Source organism: Chamaea fasciata, unplaced genomic scaffold, assembly GCF_029207755.1.
Source record: "Chamaea fasciata isolate MVZ Bird 193981 ecotype frontalis unplaced genomic scaffold, bChaFas1.0.hap1 SCAF_3, whole genome shotgun sequence".
Classification (NCBI taxonomy): Eukaryota; Metazoa; Chordata; class Aves; order Passeriformes; family Sylviidae; genus Chamaea; species Chamaea fasciata.
This window is the reverse complement of record NW_027094088.1, coordinates 104,565,504-104,592,434: the sequence shown is the minus strand read 5'-3', so window position 1 is coordinate 104,592,434 and position 26,931 is coordinate 104,565,504. Positions and strand designations below refer to the sequence as shown.

General features: G+C 47.3%; 1 protein-coding gene across 1 annotated transcript; it reads left to right on the top strand.

The window, feature by feature from the left end:
- Positions 1 to 1,181: 1,181 nt before the first annotated feature.
- Positions 1,182 to 26,931, top strand: SDC1 (syndecan 1). Its single transcript, XM_066179981.1, has 5 exons — positions 1,182 to 1,527; positions 22,211 to 22,292; positions 23,297 to 23,790; positions 24,004 to 24,133; positions 24,645 to 26,931. Exons 1-5 carry the CDS (start codon positions 1,471 to 1,473, stop codon positions 24,809 to 24,811), a joined length of 930 nt encoding a protein of 309 aa, XP_066036078.1. The 5' UTR covers positions 1,182 to 1,470; the 3' UTR covers positions 24,812 to 26,931.

Genomic DNA, 26,931 nt, shown 5'->3' with positions numbered 1-26,931 from the left:
GTGTGGGAAGGGATCCTAGGTCTGGGACAGATTGACCAACACTCACTGAGAGCCTCCAGAGCAACCAAGAAACACCGGTTAAGGCTCTTTTCTGGTTACCCCTCTCCCAAGCAGCTCCAGGGCAGCAGAGCCCAATGGCTGCAGCCTTAACCACACCCCTCATCCATCCAGCTGCCCCATGGTCATGCTGTGCCCATTGGCCATGTGGCCAGTGTGTGCTGCCACAGCTTACAGTAGCTGTAAAAATTCCTGAAAACTGCCTTTTTTTTTTCTTTAATAACATTTGCACACACGTTCAGCTGCATTGTTTACAGCAAGTATTTCAACATGTGCTGGCACAAAGGGAGAAAATAAAACAAGACAAATGAATGGACTGGAACAGGAACTCCAGCCCTGACCCTGTGGCAGGGTGATACAATTTGTCCCGCGGTGTGTTTTTGCTGGATGGTTGTGGCCTCATTTTTGCCATCCTCAGTGGGACGTGCGAAGACCAAGGCACAGCAGCACTGAAGCAGCTTTTAACTCCAGAAAAAAAAAAAAAAAGGGCGAGTTGCAGGAGGGCACTTCTTTCAAAGCGGCGTTTTTTTGCCGCAAACCTCTCACAGCATTTTACACTGCCAGAAAGCCTGTTCCGAGCGGCAGAAAAACGTGCGCACGAAGGCGCGGGCAGAGGCTATGGGGCCGGCGCCGGGGACCCGCGGGCATGAGGGAAGACACCTCACTTGCCTAAACACGTATTTTCTGGGGGAGAAGGCCCAGCTGGAGGTGACCAGGAGTTAGGAGGGTTGCCCCGGGTGCGGGGCCACCGGGGAGCGCTCCCGCCCCTCTCTCCGGAGCGGCGCCGAAGGGAGACGGCCGAGCGCCCCCGGACTTTTCCCACAGTGAAACGGGAAGGGAGGGCTTTCAACAGCATCATTATTATTATTATTATTTTGAATTATTATTTTTAGCGAGAGGGAAGGAAGCTCGGCGGGAGCAATGCCTCTGCCAGAGAGGAAATCTGGGAATGCAGTGGAAGGGAAACGGGGGCTGCCGGAGGACCGGCCGGGGAGGGGGGCACCGGCGCAGGTACCGCGGTGGCAGGAAGCGGGGGCGGGCGGCGGGGCAGGGCGTGCCGGCCGGGCCGGGCCGGGGCTGGGGAGCAGGGCTGAGCCGAGGGGAGGGGAGCGGAGGCGGGGCCGGCCGGGGGGTGGCCGTAAGGTGAAGGTTGTTGCAGGGGGTTCATTAAAAGACAGAGTTCAACTCCTCGCCATCACAGAGCGCTGCTGGGAGGCTGGTTCGACTGCGTGCAAAGGGGGAAAAGGAGGGAAATTAAAAAAACAAAAAAAACCCCAAAAAACCAGAAAAGGGAGAAAACCCGCAGCTACTTAAAACAATTCCAAGAGGAGCGGAGCAGAGCCAAGAACGGCGTTGGAGACGGCGGGAAGCAGGGGCAGACGGCGCGCTCCCGAGGCCCGGCGAGGAGGAAGGATGATAAACGTGGTGGCCGTGTGGCTGGTGGCCCTTTGCTTCCAGGCTGCTGTCCCGGTGAGCTGAGCGGGGCGGACGCGGCGCACGTGGGGCGGCGGGGCCCGGGTGCGGTGCGGGGCCGGGGCCGGCGCGGCGGGGCAGGGTGGGCCGGGGCGGGCTGGGCTGGGGGGACCGCCCGGATCCCGGCTTCGCCGGGCTCCCGCAGGGGAGCGCAGCGGTGCCCAGCCCTGCCCGGGGTGGAGGGCTGTGGTGGCCTTTGTGCTGGCGGCGGGCTCTAGCCCGGCTGCCCCGGCAGCCTTAATTCAAACCAGACCCGCCGCGGCGGCTCCCGACCTGCCGGCGGCTCCGCCCCGGGGCGCCGCGGGGCGGGCGGGCGGCGCTCTCCGCACCCCCGCCGGCCGCGGGACCCTCGGTGATCCCGGGAGGGCCGGGGTGGGGGGAGGGTTGGATGCTCCCGCCGTCCCTCCGGCGTGTCGCGCCCCGGAGGTGCTGAGCGGCGGGTCCGAGTTAGCGCTGGCATGTGGCCCTTTGTGGTTCGGCTGTGGCCGAAGTCTCGGGTGACTCGTGAAGCGGGGCCGCTTCTGCCGTGCCCCGGCACAGCCCCGGGGAGCGCGGGTCGGCGGCTCCCCGCCGCCTTTGTGCCTGAGAGCCCCAGCCCCGTGCAGGGTACGCCCGCGCTCTGCTTTCTGCCCACTGAAACAAAGGTCCCGGTGCTGCCCGGCTGGGCGCACGGCCGCCCCGGTGCCGGTGCTCGGAGCGGGGTGACCCCGCGGCAGCGAGGCCTGTCCCGGCTGCCGTGTCCCGGGAGCAGCTCTCGGGGCGCCCCGGAGCCGTGCGGCGCGCTGGTCCCGAAGCAGCAGCAGCCGCCAGGTGTCACTCGCGGACAGGGGATGGCTCTGCTGCTCCCGCCCCGCCTGCGAGCGCCTTTCCGCGGAAACCTGGCTCCGCAGCCCCGTGAAGTGCTCTGCTCGCTGCTTCAGGTCTGTGCTGGCAGCCTGGGCGCCGTCCAGCCCCGTGTGCGGTCGGAGGGTGCGGGGGAGGAGGCCTTGTGGCCGCTTCTCGAGGGGCACAAAGCCCCAGTCCCATCCCATTCTTCTGAGATGAGGGGCGCGCTTCTTTGCTTCCCATGTGCCCCCCCACCAGACCTGAGTGTGCACCGGTTGTGGAGTCTTCCCCTTTGGATGAGTTAGGAGGAAAAAGTGGAGCATGAGGTAGTTTGAGCAGGCAGAGCTGTAAGAGCCATCAAAGTAGAACTGGCGGGTTTTTTTCTTTCTGAAATGATTGATTTAAAACTTGCCTAGGGATGAACTGCAGCACTAGTCGAATAAGGAGTGGCAGAACAAAGTGCACAGTGGGATCTGAGCTGCTTGAAATACCTCTGGTTTTGCTGTACCATTCTGTCTGAGAACTTTGCCTGTAGCTCTGGACATGGACCCTCCTAGCCCTCATGGCAGTGGGTCGTTATGAGATGGCTAAAAATTACGAACATATGAGTGTAGGCAGCACTGTTCCATGGGAAGAGGGATCTGCTCACAACTTCTGAGTAAGCTTCTGCTTAATGAAGTGGGAAAACTGCAGTTAATTTGCAGCCTCTGTACTGTATTTGGATAAAATTCCCCTGTGATAAATATTCTTTACTAGAAATCGTAAGGACATGAAGTAAATGCTTGTGTGGAGTTCTCTTGTGCCTAGGAGACACTCATGCCTGGGTGGCACTGCAGATCGAGGGGTTTCAAGGGTGAACACACAGAGGAGCACAAGTCCTCGGGGCTCTCCAGGGTGACTCAGCACTGAGGCTTTTTCCCTTCTGGTGATCACATGACTTTTTTTCCCCATGTCAAAATGTCAGTGACAGAGACTAATCTGCCTTTCCCACCCATCTGGAATAATTATGATTTTGCATTAAGTGGCTAAAAACCTCTTGTGTTGGACACAGAAGCAGAGTGACCTTGCACAGTACTTTGAATCTGCCAGACTGCAGTGCTGTGGGCATTGCCATGGTTGTGTTGTGTTCTTGGTGGTCTGATTGTTGGGATGGATGCCACTGCTGCTGGCACATGGCTTGGCTCTTGCTGTGTAACTTGACTCATCTATGCATATTGTCATTGGAATAATAAACAGGGGCGAGAAAGTGGCCAAACAATAGTCGTTTTCTTCCTGAGTACTCTTACCTCCAGCAATGATTGTGGAGGTTCCTAGTCTCTTTCAAGGTGACACTTTATTGCTTAAAACACTCTTTAGGAGAGTAATTGCACTCTCTTGTTATGATGGGGGCATGGACTTCCTTGAAGTAAGAAGGCTGACACATCTTACCATTTTAACCTAGTTATTCTCTCAAATGGAAACTTTTACAGAGTATAACGCTGCCAGGAAGCCAACTGAGCCAAGATGCACATCCTGCTGCAGGAGGGCAGTGGGCAATCCAGCCCCTATGGTGAGAGAAGGAGGGTTCTGATAGTTTCATCTGGTGTAGGTGCATGTTGGTGGCTGACACAACCTGAGCAGAGCAGGCCAAACCTTTTTGCAAGGGTGATGTCATTGCTACCTGAACGTAAACTAATTAGAAGAAATCAGGTAGTCCAGCTTGCTTGTTAAACATGCAGGCAGTGGATAAGGGGGAAACGCTTTCTTCTGTAGCATGCACAGAGCAGTGTCACAATATTGATCTAGCACTGTAAACAGAGCTTCTCCATCCGAACACCGACTTGCTGGTGGCCGCCTCCTAGTGAAACAGTGACTGCTCTCTCTGGTCAGCTCTGAGTAGAGCAGCAGCAAATGGGCTGGAGCTTGTATGGTGTAAGGGGGCTCTGGTGCAGTTTTGTAGCCTTTGTTCCAGGTTTCTCTGTTTCAAGTGGTGAGAAGAGCTAACATTTTTAATGGCAGCGCTCTGAAATTTCTGGAAACAAACAATCCTCTCTAACAACCTGAGACAAGTTACAGCAAGTGCAAGAAACCTGTAAGCCTTCTAAAATTAAGTTAGTGCACAAACCTGAAATGTAGGCTGCTGTTTTAGCAGCAAAATCGGTCCATTTTAAGTATATGTTTTGCATGGCCTGTACTCAGATGTCCCCAGCTCTTTGTCCTAACCTTGTTTGAAATGATTCCTGTGTCCGAGAACCATACTAATACCCGAGGGGGACATTCCAGACTTGTTTCTGGCATCTGAGGGGCTGGGATTTTAGGCCCTCCTTACAGGGAGGAGGGAGCTTCTTGGGAGAGAGAAGATAGGCCTTTTTCTGAGTAGGTGCTGCCAATTATAAAATTGGAGTGCTGAAGCACTGCAGCGTTAGTGTTTTTATCCTAATAGCTTTGAGATAATAAAGAGTAGAAGACGTCTAATACAGCACTCCATGACAGCTGAAGATTGATGGGCTTGCTGTGTTCAAATGGGACCAGTCCCTCAGGACAGCGTTCAGCTGAGGCACCTAAATGTAGGTGTCTGTGTGTACTGGGTGCTTAAGCCCTCATTAGAGTCAAGGCGATGTAATCAGTGAAGCCAAAGAGAGCGATTATCTGACCAGCCCCTGCACGTCTACTCCAAGGTGAGTTGCTTTGTCAGGGCTTTATTGGCTAGATCTCAAGTTGCCTATAAGACACCTTTACTCTGGTGCCTTTATCTGAGAGCGATTTAGCTCAAAGTGATGGACTTTTTATCTGTAGAAATTTATGGTAACTCTCTCCATAAACAAACAGACTGGACAGGTGTTGTTCCTGCCAAAAGAACTCGCAAAGCAGTGGAGAACATCAGCTCTCTCCTGTTCTAGTGTAACTGTAGTCTTGCTCTGCTAAAGGTTGTGGAAGAAATTAGAGATTATAGCTGGGTCCTGTCTCAGCATTCTGAGATGAGCAGAAACGTAAGTGTTTGTATTTGGGGGGCATGGTTGTGAGCTGTTGAGTAGGCATCAGAGTGTTGACACTTATTATTTGTGGATTAGACGTGCGGACCTTTTTGTTACTCCCTGGACTTTGATATACGTGGTGAATTTACAGTAGGGAAGTTGTTTTGACCAACAGTGCAAGGTCATCTGATGTTTCTTATAGGTTCACTTCTGAGCTGAGAAGATACTCTTAAATGCAGAGGGCATGTGGTGCCTCCTTTGGAGTGCTGAGTGTCAGCTTTGTTAACAGGTCTCTAAGTTAGGGCTGATGAGTGTACTTCACTTGAACTGCTGCTCTGCAGGCTACTGGTGTACCGCAGCAACGAGCCTTATCTGGCCTGGCTAGAAACCTGGGATAGTGCACTTTCTGCTCTGAGGGATGCTAATGGAAAAGTGACTGCTCTGTGAAGCCTCACCTCAAGGTGAGATAACATTTGGACCTCCTACAAGCAACTCTTGTGGGGCAACATCTGCTAATGTGGTGGTTTCCCAAGCTCTCTGTTTCTCAAGCAGTGCTTGGCTGCAGTCGGCGTTCTGGGTCTTGTGGAACCGGCACGGGTCCAATGGAGTCTGTTAGCTTGGGCTCCTTGCCATGCTCGACTGCAATATTTGTATCTTGCTGCTGGGACCAGTCTCACCAGTGAGGCTTGCTTTGCTGGATGGGAACCAGTGTGTTAGTGGGATTTGGATGGAGTTGGCAGTAGAACTTCCCGTTGAGTCACTGGAGCTGCAGTAACAACTGAGTCATGGAGGTGTTTTAAGTCATGGCTTTCCCTGCTAGGCTTGTAGTTAGAAACTCCTTGGGGTATTAGCAGTTGAAGAATTCTTGCTGCTTCACCTCTGTGTCTTGCTGCTCTGCTCCCTGCCAGAACTATCTTCTGCATAGCCTGTGTTTTTGCAACATGGTTCTCTTTAATGTCCACTCATGTGTCTTGGTGTTCAGGCTTTTCTAACTGAAAGTCTTCTGGATTGCTCTTGCAGAATGACTCCTGACTTAATCAAGGGTGCTGATATAGCATAGGAAACTGCCTGCCAACCAGCTTAAAATACTCATGGGTATCCTGCCTTGTATGGGGGCTCAGTGTTGTCATACTCTGCCGTGTAGCTTTTCTACACTGCCTGTGCAGTAATGTCAATGTCTTGATTGCCATAGAAGCAAAGGCGGATGATTTTTAGCTGTGGGCAGTCCGAGGTACACGCTCCTGTCAGCCAACCTCCTGCAAAGTACAGCCAGTTCACACAACAGCTCCTCAGAGTGCACTGGCTCCATCACCTGAGCACACACAAACCATAGCTGGAGATTGGGGGTTGCTCTTTGTCTGCCTCTGCCATGTGATATGAAGCTTATTGCCTCTTTTAAATGTAAGGAAACTTGAACTCCATTCCACTTGGAAGGGGAGCATGCTGAATGCTTTCTGGGCAGCGCTGCAGACCATGATTGTCCTGTGCTGTACACGGGAAAGCTCTTGCTAATTAGTTTCTAATGCTGGTGGCTGTACACATCCTGGTCAGAGCCAGGCAGCAGCTCCGGTCCAGCCCCTTGCATACAGGGATTACTGGAGGAGCAGACTGTAGATTGAAGCCAGAGGTGGGCAGGGGTGAGTGGAGCCAGTCTGCTTTCTAGAGAGCAAGCGGTGATTAATGTAACGAGTTCCAGATGAGAGCTCTTGTGAAGCTCCATGTCGTAGCAGTGCTGCTGCTGTGGCTGTGCTGGTACGAAGCCTTTGTGTATTCTCTGGGGATCAGAGCTGGCAGCTACAGTGCTGTAGGAAGAGACTACATGGCTCTTTTCTGTCCCAGAACAGGATCCCATGCTGCCTTTTTCTATGCTTTGAGATCAGAAGAGTGGAGAAATACAAATATAGGTATGTATATATTTGTAGAGAGAGACATCTGTTCCTGTCATGGGCTACTTGTTATCCAGCTGACAGCAGATTTTGGAGGCTGTGTGCCCTGGCCCCAGCATGGTGATCTGGGAGGTTGTGCTTTGTACAACCACAGGAGCTCAGAGCAGCCTGTTGATCTACCAAAACATCAGTCTCTGGTAAAAGCATCTGCAGAGGAGAGAACCTGTTATCCCATTGACCAGCTAATAGGGATCTTCTTTAGGGGTAGAGTCCAGGCTTTCTTCAGTCAGGAAGCTGATGGGTAAAAGCCCAAATGAGAGGAGCCACAAAGCTTGCTTGAATTCGTATCTAACACAGATGCCAATATATGTGATATTCTTCACTCACTTGCTGTGCTCTGTTGCTTATGAAACTGTGATAGAGACTGTCACACCAGCAGATTTGATGGACAAGTGAGATTTGTCCACCTCACTGGCTCTAGCAGCGTGGAAGTGGCAACCACATGCAGTGGAAAAGTGGTGATGAGGTTTGCATTGAAACTTGCCTAACAGCTTGCAGCTAGACAGCTTTGACTTCTAAATCTCTTTCTGTCCTAACGGAGGAATCATCTAGATCATGACTACTTTCCCATCAGTGAACAAAGCATGGAACAAAAGAGGCTGACTCTGGCATGTCTGGGCAGTGGCAGGGAGTGCTGTGCTATCGTGTGCTCGCATCGACTGACTCATGGCCTGCAGAAGAAAGCTGCTGGCTTAATCCTGCAGCAGCACTGGCTCCCTCTGAAGTGTGTTTAACCTGCAAAAAGTTCTCCAGTCTGCATCTGTAGTTGCACTGAGCTGTGAAACACTGGTGAGCTTCTTGCCACACAAGCTGGAAGATGCGATTATGAATAATTAGAAGTTATTACTGTAGAAACTCAAAAGTGCTAAATGCTCAGTGTACTCTTCCCCCACCCAGCAAGCATCCAGAAGGGGTTAAAAAGACTCACCAAACATTCCTACACTGGTGCTTGTAAGTAAATGTGGTGGGTTGACCCTGGCAGGGCACCAGGTGCCCACCAAAGTTGCTCTGTCACTGCCCTTCTCAGCTGGGCAGGGAGAGAAAATATAACAAAAGACTTGTGGATCAAGATAAGGACAGGGAGAGATCCCTCACCAGTGACCATCACAGGCAAAATGGACTCGGCTTGGGGAAATTAATTTATTACCAATCAACACAGAGTAGGATAATGAGAAGTAAACCCAAATCTTAAAAACACCTTGTCCCCATTTCCCCCTCCTTTTCTGGCTTAACTTTAATCCAAATTCTCTAGCTTTTCTACCCAGGAGTTCAAGGGAATGAGCAATGGGGTCTGTGGTCAGTTCATCACACATTGTCTCTGCTGCTCCTTCATCCTCATGGGGAGGACTCCTCACAGTCTTCCCCTGCTCCAGCCCCTTGCACAAGAGATAGTCTCCACAAACTTCTCCAATGTGAGTCCTTCCCATGGGCTGCAGGTCTAAATCAACTGTTCCAGGCTGGATCCCTTCCATGGGGTGCAGTCCTTCAGGAACAGGCTGCTTCAGCTTGGGTCCCCACAGGGTCACACATCCTGTCAGCAAATTTGGTCTGCTGTGGGCTTCTCTCTCAGTGGGGGCTACAGGTCCTGCCAGGAGCTTCTTCCAGCATGGGCTTCCCATGGGGTTGCAGCTGCAACAGGGGCTGCAGGGGAATCTCTGCTCTGGGGCCTGGAGCTCCTCTTGTCCCTCCTTCTTCACTGACCTTGGGGTCTGCAGGGTTGCTACTCACGTATTCTCACTCCTCTCTTCTCTGGCTGCAATTACTCCTGTGCAATAACTTCTTTTCCCTTGTTGACTATGTTATCCCAGAGCCACTGCTACTGTCAAGGATGGTCTCAGCCTTGGCCAGCAGTGGGTCTGTCCTAGCTGGCTGGCACTGACTCTGTTGGGCATGAGGGAACTTCTTTCTTGTTAGAGAAGGCACCCTTGTAGTCCCACTGCTACCGAAATCTTACCACACAACCCAGTACAGTAAAACACGTTAGACACAAGGTGTCTTGTGACCAACTTAAGTGCTAGAGTCACGATTGTGTAGGAAATCTAATTTTCTGACTTGTTCTGTAATGCACCCCCCTCACCAGACTGCCTACTGAGAACCTTCCTGTGCTTGTTTGGGGGCATACTGGTTGGCAAGGCTCAAAACTATGCCATAAATCATTCTAGTAATACGATGGTATTGGTTGTGTTCTACTGCCTGGGGACATTCTCTGATAGTATTTAATTTACTAGTATGATGTAGCCAGTGGGTCTCTGGCTGCAGGCCCAGAATATTATGAAGTTAAGAAAACTGCAGTATCCAGTAAAAGAAAGTGAAAGTTCACAATGGAGGATCACAACTCTTCTGTTGGAAACTGAACCTGCTTTGGATACTTCAGAGAGATGAGCAAGTGCAGTTGTGTGAGAAGTCCTGTGTAATCCATCAGCTGAGGATTGCAGGGTGAATGCTATACACCTGAGACAGCCTTCAGTGTTGTTGGATGGTGCTGGTACATGCCAGTGGTTCAGCCTGTGATTTTAGACTGGGCCAATAAAGTGGTCCTTCAGCATTTTGTGCTCTGCTCTATTTAGAGGGATAATGTGCTGGCTAGAGTTGGTAGTCAATGAGTAGAGCCAGAAGTTTATTCATATATATGAAATATCTTCAACTTGGTGATGTTTGAACAGTGTCTTACAAAGTTTGATGTGTTGTTATATCACATTTTGGCTGTGCTGATGGTACCTCTTGACAGAAACTGGTCTGGACTAGGGGACATGCTGTGCTAGGAGTAACTTGATAGTAAAGCATTCACCTTGCCTTGCAAGTTTAGCACTGTTTTATTGACTTGTTGTGGTTCCTGTCAATCTTTCAGAGGTGGCATTAGTGGTCTCTGTTGTCTCTTCACAATATTCATGTGTAAAACTCAGGGATGTTCAAATCACAACTTAAAATCTTACAGTTGCCCATATGAGGCAGGAGAGCATCCAGAGTGTACAAATGTGGTAACATGTCCCACTAAACTCAAACCTCCCCGCCTGATTTGGTGGCTGCTCTGAAAGAAGGCCATGGGGAAGACAGGTGAACAACTGTATACCCCAAAATGACAGCATGAGGTGAGACTTGCATAACAGCTGAAATCAAAAGGAAGGTCTGATTTGTCCTGCCTTTGTGACAGTCCCTTATTCAGGGCTCTGCTGTACAGATGTGGTACAGAACAGTGTAACTGAGTGACTAGGCCAGAGTTAGATTAATACAGTAGGTGTTTGGTCAAGAAATGCCTAATGTCCATTATTTAAATGAGTGGAACAATAGGTGACTGGAACACAATTGCAGCAGCAGGGTTTTTTAAGACTGTTTCTGATGGGAGGATTTCATTTGGTGCTTCATCACTGAAATGATACTTCAACACCCTCATGACTCAGCGTGGAAGTACACCAGTCAGCTCTCATAATCTCACTGAGGTGTTGCATAATTTAACTGTGAATGGGGCAACTGCTGTCAGTAAGCAACTGCTGTTAGAACTTTGTGCTGGATTAGCAATGCTTCTGTAAACCTGAGCACAGAGACCATTAGTGTCCGAGGAGGAAGCACTGTGAGCTTGGTCTGTGCCATTTCATTTGGGTAGATCCCTGGCTGTGTGCTCCAGCGGTTGTGAGCATGTGTGTTTCTCAAAGGGAATCCATGCAGTCTGACCTGTGCTCTGCCTTAGAATAACTCTCTGAAATGTGGTCCAGCCTGTGCCCAAAGACCATCTGAGCTACTGCTGCTTATTCCAAGGAGATCTCTGTCACCCAAAACACTTGCGTGATGCTTTTTTTCAGGAGCTCTTAGGACTGTTGAGGAAGGAGGGGATAATAGTGAAAGTTCCTCTTTGAGAAGACTCTTGGGATAGGGGAACAGGGTATTTCTGATCTGAGATGTGCCTCCTCCATGTGGTGGTGATGTTTCAGTTCTTTAGTGAATGGCTTAGTCATGGTGGTGTAACTGTATTTGTTAGGAGGAATGACTTCTGCATTATAAACAGCCTTGGCTTATTCAACACTGAGATCCTGTGGATAAAACAAATGTGATGGCATGCCTCATAGTGGAGGGAGAAACTTGATTTCATCAGACTTAAGCTGGCAATGGTGAGCCATAGAAACAAACACGAAAAGAACACCAAGAATCATGGAATATACTGAGTTGGAACACCACAAGCATCATTGAGTCCACTGTGTGCTAGTGCAAGGCCTGCCAAGATGCAGGAACTGCCTTGCATTGGGTCAAACACAAAATGTAAAGCTGCGTGCATGGTCTATGGGAGTCTAGCCTCTGGCTGTTGATTGAGACTCATGAGTTCATTCTTAATAGACTGGTGCTGACGGCTGTGAGCCCTGCTGTGCAAGAACAGAGTCCCTTAGAACTGGTTGGAGCTTAGCTGTAACTAAACCAGACAGGTGCTGTGGAATGCCAACTCTTGGCTCATTTTGCTGGCCAAGTTTTGCTTCTGTAGCTCCCTTACAAATAGTCAAGGTCTTCTGCACCAGGCTGACAAGTAACAGCACCAAGGGATCAGGTTTTGGGATGTCCCTAGTCCTGCCATCTGGTGTCCACATGTGAGAGAGAGATTGCATTGGTGCCTGTTCGAGCCAGGCAGCTCCTTCTGGGTACTTCCAGTCCCCTGATCCATCAGCTCTTCAGTGGAGGTTGTGGTTAAAAGGGCTGGTGGTGATGCTGCAACTGGGAAGTTGAGTGTGAGATTTACAGTGAAATACAGCATTGCAAGGGAACACGTCTGAGATGTGTGTATGGAAAATACAGATTGTTAGCAAAAAATAATTTCAATAGCATTGGAGACTTGGGATTGTGCATCCCTCTGAAGAAAATGTGGAATTTTCACAAAAGCAATCGAGAAGGCCTTGTCTTGTGTTGTCGAGGCTTGAGCTGTTGTCATGATATGAAGGAGCTGATATAAGTTCTGTAAGTTAGACTGTGAGCAGATCAGCTGGGAAGATAATGCAGAGTTTGATAGCAACAGGGCTTGCAACTGGCAGGTGTTTCTGTCACTGAAGTGTAAGCAAATAGAAGGTAACTTCTGTTGTCTTGTGCATATCCGGTTTCTCTAGGATATATTATCTTATAAAACATTGCCTGGAAAGTTCCACTGTAACTCTCTGCAACTAATTGGAACACCTGGTCTGCTTTTTTGTTGTTGTAAGACCAAGTATTTCTAAGTTTGAGTAGTCTCATTTAAGTTTACAAATGGCTTTAGCTGAGACCTTTGGTACTCCAGGGTTGCAAGTTCATCTTTCTGCTGAGGTTTAAACAACATCCTAGCTGCTAGGAGCCACAGGTCCTGCCCTAAGTATGCTCTTAGTTTGGTACACTAGGGATTTTTATCTGAAACTTGGACTTCACTAATTTCGTATAGCACTGCAAGCCGTTTGCTCAAATTAGAAACATTTATGTGTCAGTAATAGACTGAAAATGCTTCTGTGATCCTTAGAGAAATCTTAGAGCTTTGTCTCCTGGCTCATTGGCATATCTCGCATTAGGTAATAGCTGGACTTCAGGGTGGAGAGGAGAGAAACTCTTGAGATAAAAACCTGAGTCTTTTCCTATCTGTGTGTCTGGACACTGAAGGCTGTTGCATTTACTCTTGTCTGACAATTGTTCCTGGCTGCATGTTGGCTTCTCTTTCTCAGGTGAAGCAGAACAGTGTATTTCCCTCTCAGAATACTGTCTAGCGTAGTGATGAGGTGATTTTTGACTTCTGGGACCACATCTGCTCAGGTCAGAGCACTTGTGCAGCTGTAGCACTGATTGTGGTAGTTTGCTGATCACGTAAAAGCTGGCACGGAACTCATTTGAAAGGGGTAGTAGTTCCACCAGCCAAATTGCACAGTGTTTGTCACCAGGAAACAGGCTTCCCTAGGCCAGAGGCACACGTGTTCTGGTGCTGCTGAGAGGCATCAGCGATGGACAGAGTGCCACCACCCTAATTTGAAGACTTGAGATGCCACAGACCACATCTTGCTTTGCTATGGCCACACTTCTGACTTCTGAGCTGGGACTTCCTGAGCTGAAGACAACAAGAGCAAGTTTTGCTCCTGTGGGACCAAAGTTCCTGAACTGCCTCTGCAGTGTCCTGGCACTGGTGAGCTGCAGGTTTGTGCTCTGTCCTGCAGTCAGGCCTGGGCAGGGCTGAGGCATGTGGCTGACAGCCCCAGGCTGACCATTTGGAGCTCCCAGGGCTGCTGGGAGGAGCCAGTCCCAAATGGAACAAGTGGGGGCACTCGCAGCTCTTCCCTCGAACCCAGCCTTGGACTCCATTCAGCAGCCTCAGGGCTGGAACGCCAACTGGTCTGCTTCCCTGGGAGCTGGGTTGTTCCTTAGGTGTGTGGAGAGAGGAGCCTGGCTTCTCCAGCTCACACATGCTGTTAAGGAGCAGTCAGGCAATCTGAAGCCCTCTGTTGCACTTGTCAGAAACTCTAGTTCTGTAGCAAGTTTAACTGCAATGACAGTCCTCCGTGCTGATCACCAGACAAGGTCAGTGGGTGTCAAGAGATGGGGCAAGGAAAGGAATTTGCCTCCACCACAGGTCTGCTGGTTGGGAATAATTTGCAAAGAGTGCTGAAGACACCAGCTCAATGTGTTTACATGTGCTGGTGGCAACACTGCAAAGTCCAGTCTCTTACTTAAAGTGGCTGTGGTGCTGATGCCTTGTGAGTTGCTCTTTCTCACCTGAACTCCACAGCAGGGGCTGCATGTGTGCTGGAGGAAGAGGCAGCAGGTATTTAGATACCATCACTTCTAATTTCCTCTGCTGGCAAGAGGGTCACATTTATCTGTGCTGTAGTTACCAGTATGTGTGGGCAATGTGGTTTGGGCTGCTGGAGCCTCTGCTGGGTAGGTTTCCATATCATAAAGATTTTCTGCCTGCCAGCGTGCTCCCCTCTTTAGCCTTACTTTGTCAGGTTCCAGGAATTGGTGGCCCACGTCTAGCCTCTGCTGAAACCAAGCAATTCTTGGTCTGTTCCTTTCTAAACAAGCAGGTGAAGTGGCTAATGCTGTAAGAATGAATCTTTGCTGGTTTGCTACACTGGGCAGTAAGAATTACTGGTGACTTTCAGTCAAGAGGGTTTTAAGACAAGCTAGGTTTGCCTAGTCTTGAAGGCACCTCACTGCTCATCTCTCAAGCCAATTTAAGTAGATTGAAATTAATTTCCCAGGATGGTGAGCTGCACCTACTTTGCACAACCCTTTGAGCTTATACATTGGCTGTGGCTTTCTTGTGCTAACTCAAGAAACAAATGCCTGAACTATCAAGTATGTTAAAGAGCTGCAGGGAAGGATCTTTAAAGGAAAGTGGTTTATAACATAAAATTGAACTGGCTGCTTCTCATGAGATTAGCTGCAGGGAAATGAGCTTTCTCATTAGACTGCATCTTCAAAGCACGGGCTGCCTTGAATGTGGGAGACAAAAGGGACCCCACTTTTGGCCATATTGTGGCAGCCTGTCACTGATAGAGTTGAGTTGTGTGCCTGTTGTGTGCCACATCTGTGGATGTGTTGATCTGCAGTGAGATTCAGTCTTTGGCCTGGGCTGCATTGCTTGACTGGAAGGAGCAGGTTGGTGTGAGTGAAAGCAGTGTGTAGTAAGGTACTTGTTTGATACATTGTCCAGGTGAAAAAGCAGGAGCACAGGCTGTAACTTGCTTCTCTGTATTGCTGAGGGACTGAGCAGGCTTCTGGTGGGGCTGGCTGAGAGGGAGTTGAGAAGCAGCTGAGCTCTTCTGCATCAGAACTGGCATGGTGCTCTGTGCACTCTGGCATAGAGGACTCCCATGCACAACTGGTCTGCTGTCCCTGCTGCCATGTGCATGGCCATGAGCTTCCCCTGCTGAGGAATCCATAGCCCTCTGGGACTCCAGCTACTCCAGCTTTGCTCAGCCCTCTCTGATGGAGGATGTTCAGTCTATTCTTTGTCCAGGAGTAAATGGCAATTGCACTGGGCCTCCTGTGAAGTTCAGGTGGCCCAGGATCAAAGTAGATCTGCTCCCCTTTGAACATCTGTCTGGCCTTTGCTACTGTGTATTCCTACTCCCAGGGAGACTGGAAGGACTCAAAAGCACTGCTGTCAGACCTTGGAACAAACATTATCCATGGTGAGCAAACGCTGCAGAAGAGAGCTCTCCCTACAGCCCCTGTCCTTGCTCATTTTTGTATGAACTTGTGTGGCCCTCTGAGTCAGCCTCTGATTTGTGTGTTGCCTGCAGTCTGGTGATGAGCATTTCCATAATGCATGGCGGGCTGGGGAATGAGTGTCAGCATCCCAGAAGGCAGGCTGTGAGTCTGTGTGAATGCTTAAGCAGCCCTGGCTGCCACACTCTGCCCTGTGCCAACACAAACATTTGTGCATTCATGCACTGAGTAGGATTGGAAAACTGGTCCTGCTGGAAAATTCTTTGCATGATATTTTATCCTCTTTTTACTTTCTTTGTGTTGTTTTTGGGGTTTTTTTGGGGGGGTTTTTTTGTTGGTTTGGTTTGGTTTTTTTCTTTGCTTTTTTCCCCCCTTTTGTTTAGTTTAACAAGACCAGTTCCCTGATCTGGTTCACCATGAGAGTGCACAAACAGACATGCAGGGGATGGTCCAGGAAACATGAAGTGACACGCTCTTGTGGGAGGTGGGAGTTAAAAGGACCCTGCTGTACGATGTGAAACTTAACCTGATGGTGACAGGCTGGTTCATTTTTGCTCTTGGCATGTTGATTGCTGTGTTTCTGCCCTACTTAATTGAAAAAGCTGCCCTGTCACTCTAAGGAGAAAATGTTAATCTGGTTGGGCAATAGTGTGGAGCCTCCAGAAGCATTGGGACACTGGCTGCTCTGCCTGTGGAGTAGCTGGGTGCTCTTCCTTGGCCACTGCATTCTTGTGCAAAGGATCAGGGTATCCTCCTACAGCTTGAAGAAAAGGAGGATCAAAGCCTAGTGAACAGTGGGCAGTCTACAGTCTGTTTTGTTCTGCCCATAGTGAAATAGATCTTAAGAGCTCTCATCATATTTTGCACAGCTGCTGGAAGGTGTTTTGCTGCCTTTGACAGCTGAGTGCCAAGAGGAAATGACTGTGTGATGATCAGGGAGTTCAAACACAACCAGGTCTTCTCCTTCAAAGATAGTTCCTCTCTCAAGTCACCAGGCAAAAATAGAAGAGGAGGCCAGTAAGAATGCAATTAACCAAGATTTTCCATATTTCTTTACACTAATAATGATCTGATAGACAAGCAGCCAGATTAACTGGTGCTAAAATGGTGCTTGCCTTGCTGAGCAAAAGAGCATCCTTTGCTTTCCACTTGCTTTTCTTTGGAAGGAGCACCCTCTGAGCCACTAACTAGCCTTGCTCTAGGTGACGCAGGTTGATGGATGGAAGGGTGGGGATGCTGAAGCTTGTTGATACACATCAGAATGTTGTTGAGGGTGCAGGGGAGCACCACCATCTGAAACAGGGAGGGCACTAGGAGGTAGGAAGGGCTGGTGACTTAGTTTGTAGAATCATAGAAGGGTTTAGGTTGGAAGGGACCATAAAGATCACCTAGTTCCAGCACCTCTGTCATCAAGGCAGTCCTTGACTGGAACACTAGCCAGGGATAAACTATTGCTTAAATCTAGACTGTCCAGCCTAAATCCAGACTGTTTGTGGGGTGGTTTGTAGCTGTCTTTGCACCCTTTGGCCTGTGCTGTTAGTCTGCATCTTTGGCTCCTCTAGGAAGAGAAATATTTCATTAGCCTACATGATCACCAAGGAGCACCAGGGTTTATTTTGACCCAGCAGCAGGAGGAACAGCAAGAGAATTTAGGTGAGGTGGTGCCACACTGCTGCTGAGCTCTGATGTAACAGGCTTGCATGCAAGCTTCATTCTTGACTTGCCATATAAAAGCATCAGCTCTATTTCTGCTATTCCAGAATTTATGGCTGTCTGTTAAAAGAGAATGTCTGCATGGCCAACTTAATTCCAGAGTCTGTATACATATAAAAGAAGGGGGATAGGTGAGGATGGTGGTGGTGGTTTTTATATGGCTTTTGGTGGGTTTTTTTGGTTGTTGGATGGTTTTCTTTTTAATTTTTTCCCCCTTAACCATTTAAGCTGTCTCCCGACCATGAACATCTGGGATTGGAGTTAATTGTGCGTGGGCTATTAACTTCAGAATATCAAGGTTTAATAAAGCTAAAGTTTCCTTCAGCAGGTGGTTTTGTCTTCCCCCCACACTAATACCAATATTACTTCAAGGTTAGAAGATCTTCAGGCTACTCAGCCTCAGATAGCATCTCTTCTCTTCAGTGTATATGAAAAGACAAAGACAAACCTTTCTGTTTGAGTTTATTTAAGAATTAATTGTTCAAACCCTTGTGAAAGTATTCTTCTAGATGCTCTATTGTAGCCAAATTACAGGGCAAATGCTTGTCTTGTTCTTGCATATCTCTTAAACAGGAGCAAACTTGGTTTTCCCTCCCTCTCAGGATGGTTAGGGAGGTGGTTGAGGTGGGAGAGCTCATTACAGTTCATTCTTTTTCAGCTGAGCAAGAAGGATTTATTAGGAGAAATAAATGTGCAAATTTAACAGCTTTATTCAGATAATGGAGGATTTCAAGTGTTTTTGACACTGCTGATCACTAACTGGATTAATAAGAGTTGGATACAAATCATCCTTAATCTAGTTAAGGGCTTGTAGCCGCTTGTGGCAAAGCCAATGGTTTTGCTTACCTCAAAGAGCAATTTGAAAAAAGCTCTTTCCCTTTGCATGTATCAAATTAAATAAATGTGATTCCCAGTTGGGGCAGGGTTAGATCAACTAATCAACTACAAATCCCCCCCTCATCATGAGAGTGTTGTGCTTCAGATCTCTGCTGTAGCAGGAGGGAGCTCTGTAGCAGCTGATGGGATAAGCCCAGAAACATTCATGTTTTGAGACTGACCAAGATGAAGACTGAAGAATAGTTAAAAATGATACTTAAGAAAAAAAGTCTGGAGGATGTCAGCCTTCTGGATCCAATAATATTGCTAATGAGTTGTGAAAGCCTGGCCCATTGTTGATTAAATTGAAGATGCCACTAAGCAGCTTTCTGGTTGTCCCAGCAGAACTGAATAACTATTGTTCTGCAACAATACAGTGCTCAGCAAGAGCAGAAGCTAACAGTCACCCCAGGGTTTCCCCTAAACAGGCTGCTTTGATCCTTTCGGAAGAGGGTCTTCCACTGGTTAATGAGAATTGGTCAAAGCATATCAAAAATGCAGTTAAAAATTTTACCCCTCACATGCAACTGAATTCAGTGACAATAAATCAAAAGTATTTCCAAACAGTTGTATGAACTGCTTAAAAAACCTCAGCAAAAACATTCAAGTTTGTTAAATGGTAAAAAAACAACATGTTGTAGGTGCTTAATAAGAATGTAAAGATTTTTTTGACTCGAGTATGTGAGATACCATAAGAGATCCTTCAAAGGATCCACTGTCTGGAAGGTGGAGTAAGCTTATTTTAAACTGGAATTATTTTCAGCTCTTTTGTATGATAACATAACCCAGTGTTCTGTGCCCCTAATCCTCTTGGCTAATCAAAACCTTTCCCTTTGGTGTAAGTCAGCTTCAATAAAAGGTCATGGAAAAACCTTGACTGTGAGGTGTTTGGTGTTTGAGCAGCATGATCTGTCTTCCTGATGCAGACCCTAATTTGCTCAATCCCTTCCAATGCTGTCCTGAGTCAGTGTTTTCTAACCTTGCTGTGTCTGAAATCCTTCAGCAGCAGATCATTATAGAAGCATGGCCTTTCTGCAGTACTTGTATTTTGTGGGGAGGTTACTGTCTTTTGTGCCCATTGAAGCTGTAATTTATGGAGCAAGAAATGTTTTTATGTAACTGTACAGTTACATAAATTGGGCAAATGTTCCTTAATGCACCTGTGTCATGAAATTGGATGATGTCATCAAATTACAGCACTTTGTGGGTATTCTGACTGCTATCCACATGTGCACAATCCTCTGTACTGTCCCTTGAGTATTTGGGCCAAAGAAAGTCCCTCTCAGATCCCAAGCCCCAAAATGTCTGGTCAGAGGGAGGTGCCCCAATGGCCAGAGGAGCAGCTGGGGACAAGACCCTTTGGGACACGTAACTTCACTAAGTTCTCATGTAAAACCGTGGAAAGCAAGCTTTACTGATTCTGTTTCACGTTTTCTATTATTCTCTTAAGTGCAGCAGCCAAACCTCAGGGGACTGAGACTGGTCTGTCTGCCATGGTGTTTGGAGGGTGGGTGCTGGGCAGCTCTGCACTGGGACACTAGTGGGTGGCCATTGGTGTAGACTGGGCTGCACTGGGCTGCTCTCCTCTGAGGAGAACATCTCTATCCCTGCTCAGATACAGAAATCAAACTAGGAATCAAACGGGTCCATACCAAAGGCTGTGGAGAAGCAGAGCTTGCAGCAGCCTGGGAAGAGGCTCAGAGCTCAGGTGTGAGGGGAGGGGTAAGGACACATTCTGTAAGAACAAAGGAAGTGTGGCACAACTGAACTAGCCTCACCTATTAACCCCTCAAGGGGAAGGGGTGCAGGCTCAATAGTCAAGACGAGAGTTGCCATTTTATTTCTTGATAGTCTGTGATCCTTCCAGGAGGATTGTTGAGGTCTGAAGACAACCAGTCTGTTCAGGTGTTGTTGGAAATCTGTGAGCTACCTCTAAATATTCAGATTTGGGGGAAGGTAGCCTCGATCCTAGCTGAAGGAGTATGGTGATACAGTCTTATGCTGTACTGACAGTCCCTTACTTCAGTAAAAAGCTGGGGAGTTTGCTTTCTAGCTGCTTAAAGGAAGTCTTCTCACTGGGAAGAGAATGCAACCCCCACCTTCAGCAACATGTTCCCCTTTTGCACTCAGTCAGGATGAATGAAAGAACAAAGGGTTGTGCTTGCTGCTGCTGGTGTGAGAAGTGAGGAAGAAAAATGGTCCCCAATCCCCTATCAACAAAAACAGTGCAATTTCTGAGGTCTCACTTATCTTCTGACTGTACTGGAAAGGGCACACAAGGGAGCTGGGTTTGGGCAGCCTGGCAGTTCCTTCTTTATTCTTTATGCACCAACAGTTCGTGCTCTTTAATATTTGAAGTGTAGTGATATCAGCCTGTGTGAGTCACCACCCTTCAACACAAGAAGGAAAACACATGGGAAGTACTTATCTGACCTACTTTCCGTGGAAGGGTGCAAAAGCACAGTGCAAACAAGCAGGGACAAATCTAAAAATCAGAATTACCTCATGACTTGCAGTTAAGCAAGAGATCGAAGGGCAATTCACTCTAGAAATATGCTTGCAGAAGCTTAAGGAATAGTGCTTTGGGGGTTTATTTTCAGTAGGGAAGAAAAGAGCTAAAAAAATTTATGTCCATATGAGGGGGTTTTGTTCATAGTTTCTTGTTATTTTTTAAAAAATCATATAACTACAATCATTGCCTAGAAGGGGTAAGATCTCGGGGCTGAATAGGCTGGTGGCAACTTGGTTACTTGTCTTCAGAGAGGTGGAATCTAATGGGCTAGTTAACTACCTTGGAAACTAGTTCTCTGGAAGTATGGGGAATGGATAAGGTATTAAGGATGGAAGAGAAAACTTGATAAACCTGGTATTTTAAGATTAAGAAGGAGATAGACCAATAAACACATCCATTGTAGGTGACAAAGTGACAACTACAGAACTGGATTGTTTTGACAGTATATACTGGTGCTGGCTAACTTCTTCCTGGAATGAGGATGAATGTTATATTCATTTTTAAGTGACACTATGTTAATGCAAGCTAGAGAAATACAGTGGGCCTGGCTGCAAAGCTGGCAAGAATATATGTCCTTTTTTTACATAATAAAATGAGACTTTGCATTTCTTGGGATCATGGGGATCCCACAGCTTGCATGATTCAATGCGACCTCTAAACTTGCAGATGGCAATGCTGGAAAGGGGTGACAATGGTGACTTGAGAATTAGATGGAAGTCAAAGTTTGTGAAAGCAGGGAATGTAGTTGGATGTCAAAAAGATAAAATTTGGAAGAAGTGACTTACAGGGCTTTGGTTTGAAATCTAAGAGAAAATGACTGGTTAGGTAATGGTAGCCCTGCAGAAATAAACCTGAGGCTAGTCATGAGCTGAGAGTCATGTTGTAGTGATAGGAGCAGTAAGTGTACATAGCACAGGCCAATGAGATGCATGAAGTAATCATTCTGTAATTAGTAAATTAGTAAACACTGAAAGAGTCTTGTCATCTTTGGAGATCCTGAATAGCTTTGATGTTTTATGCTCTGACAAAAAAGTGACATAGAGCAGGGGTTCAGCCTCTTGTTTCAGCAACTGAATTTCAGTGCTGGTTAGTGCACTCCTTGAAGTGTAAATGGAGAAAGCTCAGAGCTTATTCTCCAACAGTGAAGACTGGCTTTTATCTCTGGACTTGTGTTGAGAGCCCACACTTAATAAAATGGGACTTTGATTCTCCTTCCGGCTAGGTGCTGTAGTTTCAGATATGTGACCAGTATTTGAGTCAGAAAGGGAAAGATGGTTACTTTGCCTCCCCTTCCCTTCTGCTCCTCAGAATTAATGTAGTGATTTGCAGGTGGAGTGGTTGCCAGATAGGGAAGATACAAACAGTCAGCGCCTGAAACAGGCTGGTGAGGACTGAGCATTGCCTGCTACCAGGATGCAGCACTGAATGGATTCCTTGCTTTCTTCTTTTTCCCAAAGCAGCTGCAGCCTGGAAGCAGAGCAGAAGCGAGACAGCAAGACTGACCTTTGCAGGACCAAACATATTAACCAGAGTTACTCTTTTGGGGAGGGGAGCTAGAATGGGGGAAGATGAAAAAATGCAGTCTGAACAAAAAAAGTTTGTGTGACCTTTAGGAACCCCTAGAGAACTCTGTGCAAGCAACATGATCACTTCAGTCTCATCACTGACACATCTTTCTGCTCTTCACTTTAAAGCAAACTACAAATCTGAACCTTCCCCCTGAAGACCTTGATTCGTCTGGTGATGAAGATGACACATTCTCAGGTTCAGGTGCAGGTGAGTTATTAGCACTTGTGCTGGTAGTGCTTGATCCTTCTAGGATGTGGCAATTGAGATCTCAGTAAGCCCCAAGTCAAGGGGGGTAGAGGGAGGAATCCACACACACACCCCTGCCCCAGAATATGAAAGCTGGGAACAGAGAAAGTATTCTTTGAGATACTAACTATTACTAGAAAATGAGCTGTAGAAGACTTGAAAGGGAGCAGAAACAGAGGTAGAGTCCATGTGACAGCTAATGTGGGATGTTGTGTAAAGAATGTTATGATTCTTCAATCAAAACAAGGCCCTTTATGAGCAGGTAGGAGATCATGTTTGAGGGTGTGTAAACCCCAGCCTACCAACATGTATCAAGTGCAAACTTTATCTGTCATCAGATGTGCCATGTTCCCATGGGCCGTAGTTTTTGATAAGTGATAAAGGAGAACTAGGGTAGGGGAAAATTATTAAAAATTATATTAAAAGGATTGCAGAACTGGATGAGAGAGACTCTTGGTGTTCAGTACTGAAGTTGAGGGGATGCTAGGGAGAAAAAAGCAAGCTATTGGAAGCTGAAGCGTGCTATCCTTCTGCTTCCTCCCAGCCACAACCTTGTATATTAGATTAAACTCTCCAGAAATAAGGACCCTGAAATCAGTGCCAAGTGCAGTAGAGACTGAAGGTGTGACTGCTCTAAATCAAATAAAAGTGTTTATGGAAAAAGACTCAGATAACCACCCTGAGGAACCAGTGTACTGAAAGCAGATTTCCCATGTCAGCCTCACCACAGACAGGCACTTTTGCCTTGGGGAGAAGCAGATGACTAACAGAGTATTGCTGAATAGCACATTGGTCTGTCCCTTTCTTATTCCACTGAAAAGGATGAGGAACTACAAACTGAACTGCTGTTATTATGAAAATTACGACTATGAAGGTTAAGCATCCTCCTTAGACCAGTGTCCTGAAGATAAAATTAATAGACCTCTCAACTGGCCAAGGATAATATTTACTTGTTTGTTTTTCAGGTCCCCTGACTGACAAGTCTCACACCTGGAGAATCCCAGGAGAACCAACTAATTCCTCGGTACTGGCAGCACCAGTGGATTTCAGTGAACAGCTGTTTCCTGGGGTTGAGAGCAGAACTGAAAAGGAAGTAGTATCTCCTTCTGCAACCAGTAGTCTAGTGACAGAGGAACCAGTTGTAGCTGTGAAGGATGAAGTACCCATCCTGGGCTCATCTGATGGGAAACCAACAAGCCATGTTGTCACAACAACAGCGAGAAGCCCCACTGCTCACTTTCCTTCCGTGGTTCATGTGACCCCTTCAGAAGCCTCTGCTGTGGTCCATGAGCTTGAACCTAAAATCTCCAGCTCTGCTGTGCCAGACACCAAGGACGTGCCCGAGCCCCACTCTACTGTCCATGGTGAGGGGGACGTCGCTGCCACCCCCGCGGCCACAGCACCAAAGGAGGTCGTTCCTACACAGGAGGAGGTTTCTGAAGATGGCTCTGGAGACCCGGTGAGGACTGATAGTTATCACAGCCTTTCCAGGGAGATGTTTTAGTAGCATGTAGTAAGTTGGTTTGGTGGGCACGGGTGTTGTCACAAACAGCGATTGGTTTAATAGGTTATGTTGGTGGAGGGTTTTAGATGAGAAAAACAGTGTGCTGGAAAGTCTCCAGGAACAGACATGATGAGAAACATGAATAACCTGCCTTGTATGTCCCAACAGGGAGACTTCATCTTGACTAAAGATGAGGATTCGGTCCCCACCCAGAACTCAGAAGTACTGGCTGACTCTGAGAGGAATGCCAAAGCAGCAGGAGCCTCAGGAATTATGGACAGAAAAGAAGTTCTTGGAGGTACCAGATATTTTGGATTTCTAGTTGGTAAAAGCAGATTCCTGTAGGAGTCTCCGGGTAGCAGAAGCTGCAGTTGTGCAAATGCATCTCTGAGCAAGGAAGCCAACCTTTTATGTTAGACCTCTGAAATGAGGGTGATGATTCTGTGTTGTCAAAACCCTAACAGTGGCTGCTTTAGCTGCAACTTTGTTTAAACCACTTCCTTCACTCCTCTGAAAAATGACAGTAAAATTTCTCTGTTGCTGCCTCAGTCAAATTACCAGGGTTGAACACCATAGCCTTGTGTGCTTTGCAGCACGGCCCAGTGGGAGATCCATGTCCCTGGGACTGGCTGCTGTATCTGAACAGGTGCTTGGTGATGGTGTTTGGTTTGGGAGGGAGGGGACAGAAGGACAAATTAATTTAAGTCACTAAGCCATGGGCAGGTAAGGAACAATCTGGAACTTAAAATCATAGTAGCACTATCTGGTATGGCATCTAAAGTAATCTGTATCTTTTTCTTCCCTTCCAGGTGTTATTGCTGGAGGACTTGTAGGCTTGGTGTTTGCAGTGTTTCTAGTTGCATTTATGCTGTACAGAATGAAGAAAAAAGATGAAGGCAGCTATTCACTGGATGAACCAAAACAGTCTAACGGAGGATACCAAAAACCACACAAACAAGAGGAATTCTATGCATAAACACTGACCTTCAGGACGCTTCTTATTCCATCTTTCTTGGACTCTTCTCTCCCTGCACGTGGACCTCCTAGTGTGCTTTGCATTAAACTTAAGCCATATGATCATTGGGTTATTTGCCCTTACCACTTTGCCATTGGAAATTTTATAACTACAAAGTAGATCTGGATTCATTGAACATTCCCTGCTTTCTTGCACAACTTTTTTTTTTTTTTTAACAGAATTGGAACTGCAAGTTCCTAAACTCACTTTGGTTTATCTAAAGACTGCTGGGACAGGCGGTGGGGAGAAGATAAGGGAGCACTGTATGTATAAACTCGTGATATTTAGGGAAAGGGCTAGCAAGAATAACCAATTTTCAGTGCTCAAATTCTGTATAGCAGGGATCCTTCCTATTTAACTCATAGATGTGTTTTGAGTGTAACAAGTGGCTGTGTTGGGCAGACATTTGGTACACTGCTATCCTCTAGCTCTTTCTGACAGCTGTATTTGGAGCACTTAATGCCTATGAAACATCAAGCTGAACTTGATCTCTGCTGAAAGGAGGTGTGAGGGGCAGGGTAGACAAATGACTGTCACGTGGTTTAAAATAACATATTTTGGAAGCATTATCCCATACTCAGAACCAGCTCCTAAGCAGCTGGTGCACACACTAGCAAAAAACAAACCCCAAGAACCCCAAAGCTAAGCAGAGAGTTAATTTTACCAATAGTGTTGGGCTGTCCCACTACCCTTTCTCTCTCTCTCTCTCTCTCTCGGCTTAGGTAAGAAGTAGATTTTTCCAAGCAGTCTCATCTCAGACATGCCCTTTCCTAGGTGCTGAGTGCAGCTTGGCTGTCCTGCTGTAGATGATCTTACCCCGTGCAGTGCCAGGTGACCGGGGGCGTGTTGTAGCACCTCGGGTCACCATGGCCGTCTCAGAACATGGTCTGCCCTCTGTGCCACAGGGGCCGTGGCACACAGGGCTGGGAGGTGGGAAGCAGCACGTCATGACTGCAGCTAAGGAGTAAAGAAGCATCTGAAATGAGCCTGGGGAAGGCTGAGTGAAGGTGGCCTTAAACAGATACAGCAGTTGGTGTGCTTGACTCTCGCTACTCTGGAGCAGCTCCTTGGAAGCTGTTCCTGCACTTTGGAGAGAAGCCACTCCAGGGATGTCAGGCTAGGAAGGGCAGAAAAGCACCTCCTGAGCAAAGTCGGGATGCCTGGAGCTGTGTGTGGTCCGTGTGCTGTCAGGTGTCAGGCACTGGGGCCTCACTGAGAGTCTGGAGTTCTCCAGACTATCTCAGACCAAGCGAACACAAGTGTGGTGTTCTGTACAAGCCTTATTCTGCTCTGCCTTTAGGAAGCTTCTTGCCACTTCAGTTCCTCATCACTCAGTGCAGAAGGTATGGGGTGGGTGGAGGAGTGTTTACAACTGATGTAAATATTTGTACTGTTGAGCCAGAGGGAATGATCCGAGTATATTGGACAATATTGCAACAGTTGGTTACAAATGTTGCACATTAACAGACAAACTTAAAAACCTGTGTAATTTAAATGAAGTATAAAACACTCCTGAGCTGCCATGCAGCTAAAATTGGTGCCTTCTCTGCAAACACAAGTCAAAAAACCCCAAAATGTCTTGATTCCAAACTCATCTTTATGCACATGGAGAACTTGTGCATATGTGTAGCTGGCTTTTTTTTTTTAATAAAGCTGCAACAACCATTACAGTTTTTGTTAGGGTTGTTTTGTTGTTTTTTTTTTGTTTCGGGTTGTTTTTTTTTTTTTACTGAATGAATTTTTATAGGTTAATGCAATGACCAGATGGTGTTAATTTCAGCTGTAATTCTTTGCTTTGTATAGGAATGTAGAAATGTTTGATAGGTCTGTCTGTGAAAAGGTTCTTGTAAAGCACAGGAAGATAAAGTAGTAAAATTCAGTTGTACCTCACAACTTTGTTAGGGGGAAAGGAAAAAAACTGTATATTTTGGTAGTCTTAACTGACAGTTTGTGAAACAAACATGACATTCTGTGTTATTTAAGTGGTACAAATGAAAAATGAGCTCTGACAGAAGATGCAACATTGGGTTATCTGTATGCCATGTAAAGGTATACTGCAATAAATGGCATTTTGGCAAGAA

Coding starts and splice junctions, on each gene's coding strand:
- SDC1 (XM_066179981.1), top strand. CDS start 1,471: ATGATAAACGTGGTGGCCGTGTGGCTGGTGGCCCTTTGCTTCCAGGCT. Junction 1,528..22,210: donor GCTTCCAGGCTGCTGTCCCG/GTGAGCTGAGCG, acceptor TTCACTTTAAAG/CAAACTACAAATCTGAACCT. Junction 22,293..23,296: donor ATTCTCAGGTTCAGGTGCAG/GTGAGTTATTAG, acceptor TTTGTTTTTCAG/GTCCCCTGACTGACAAGTCT.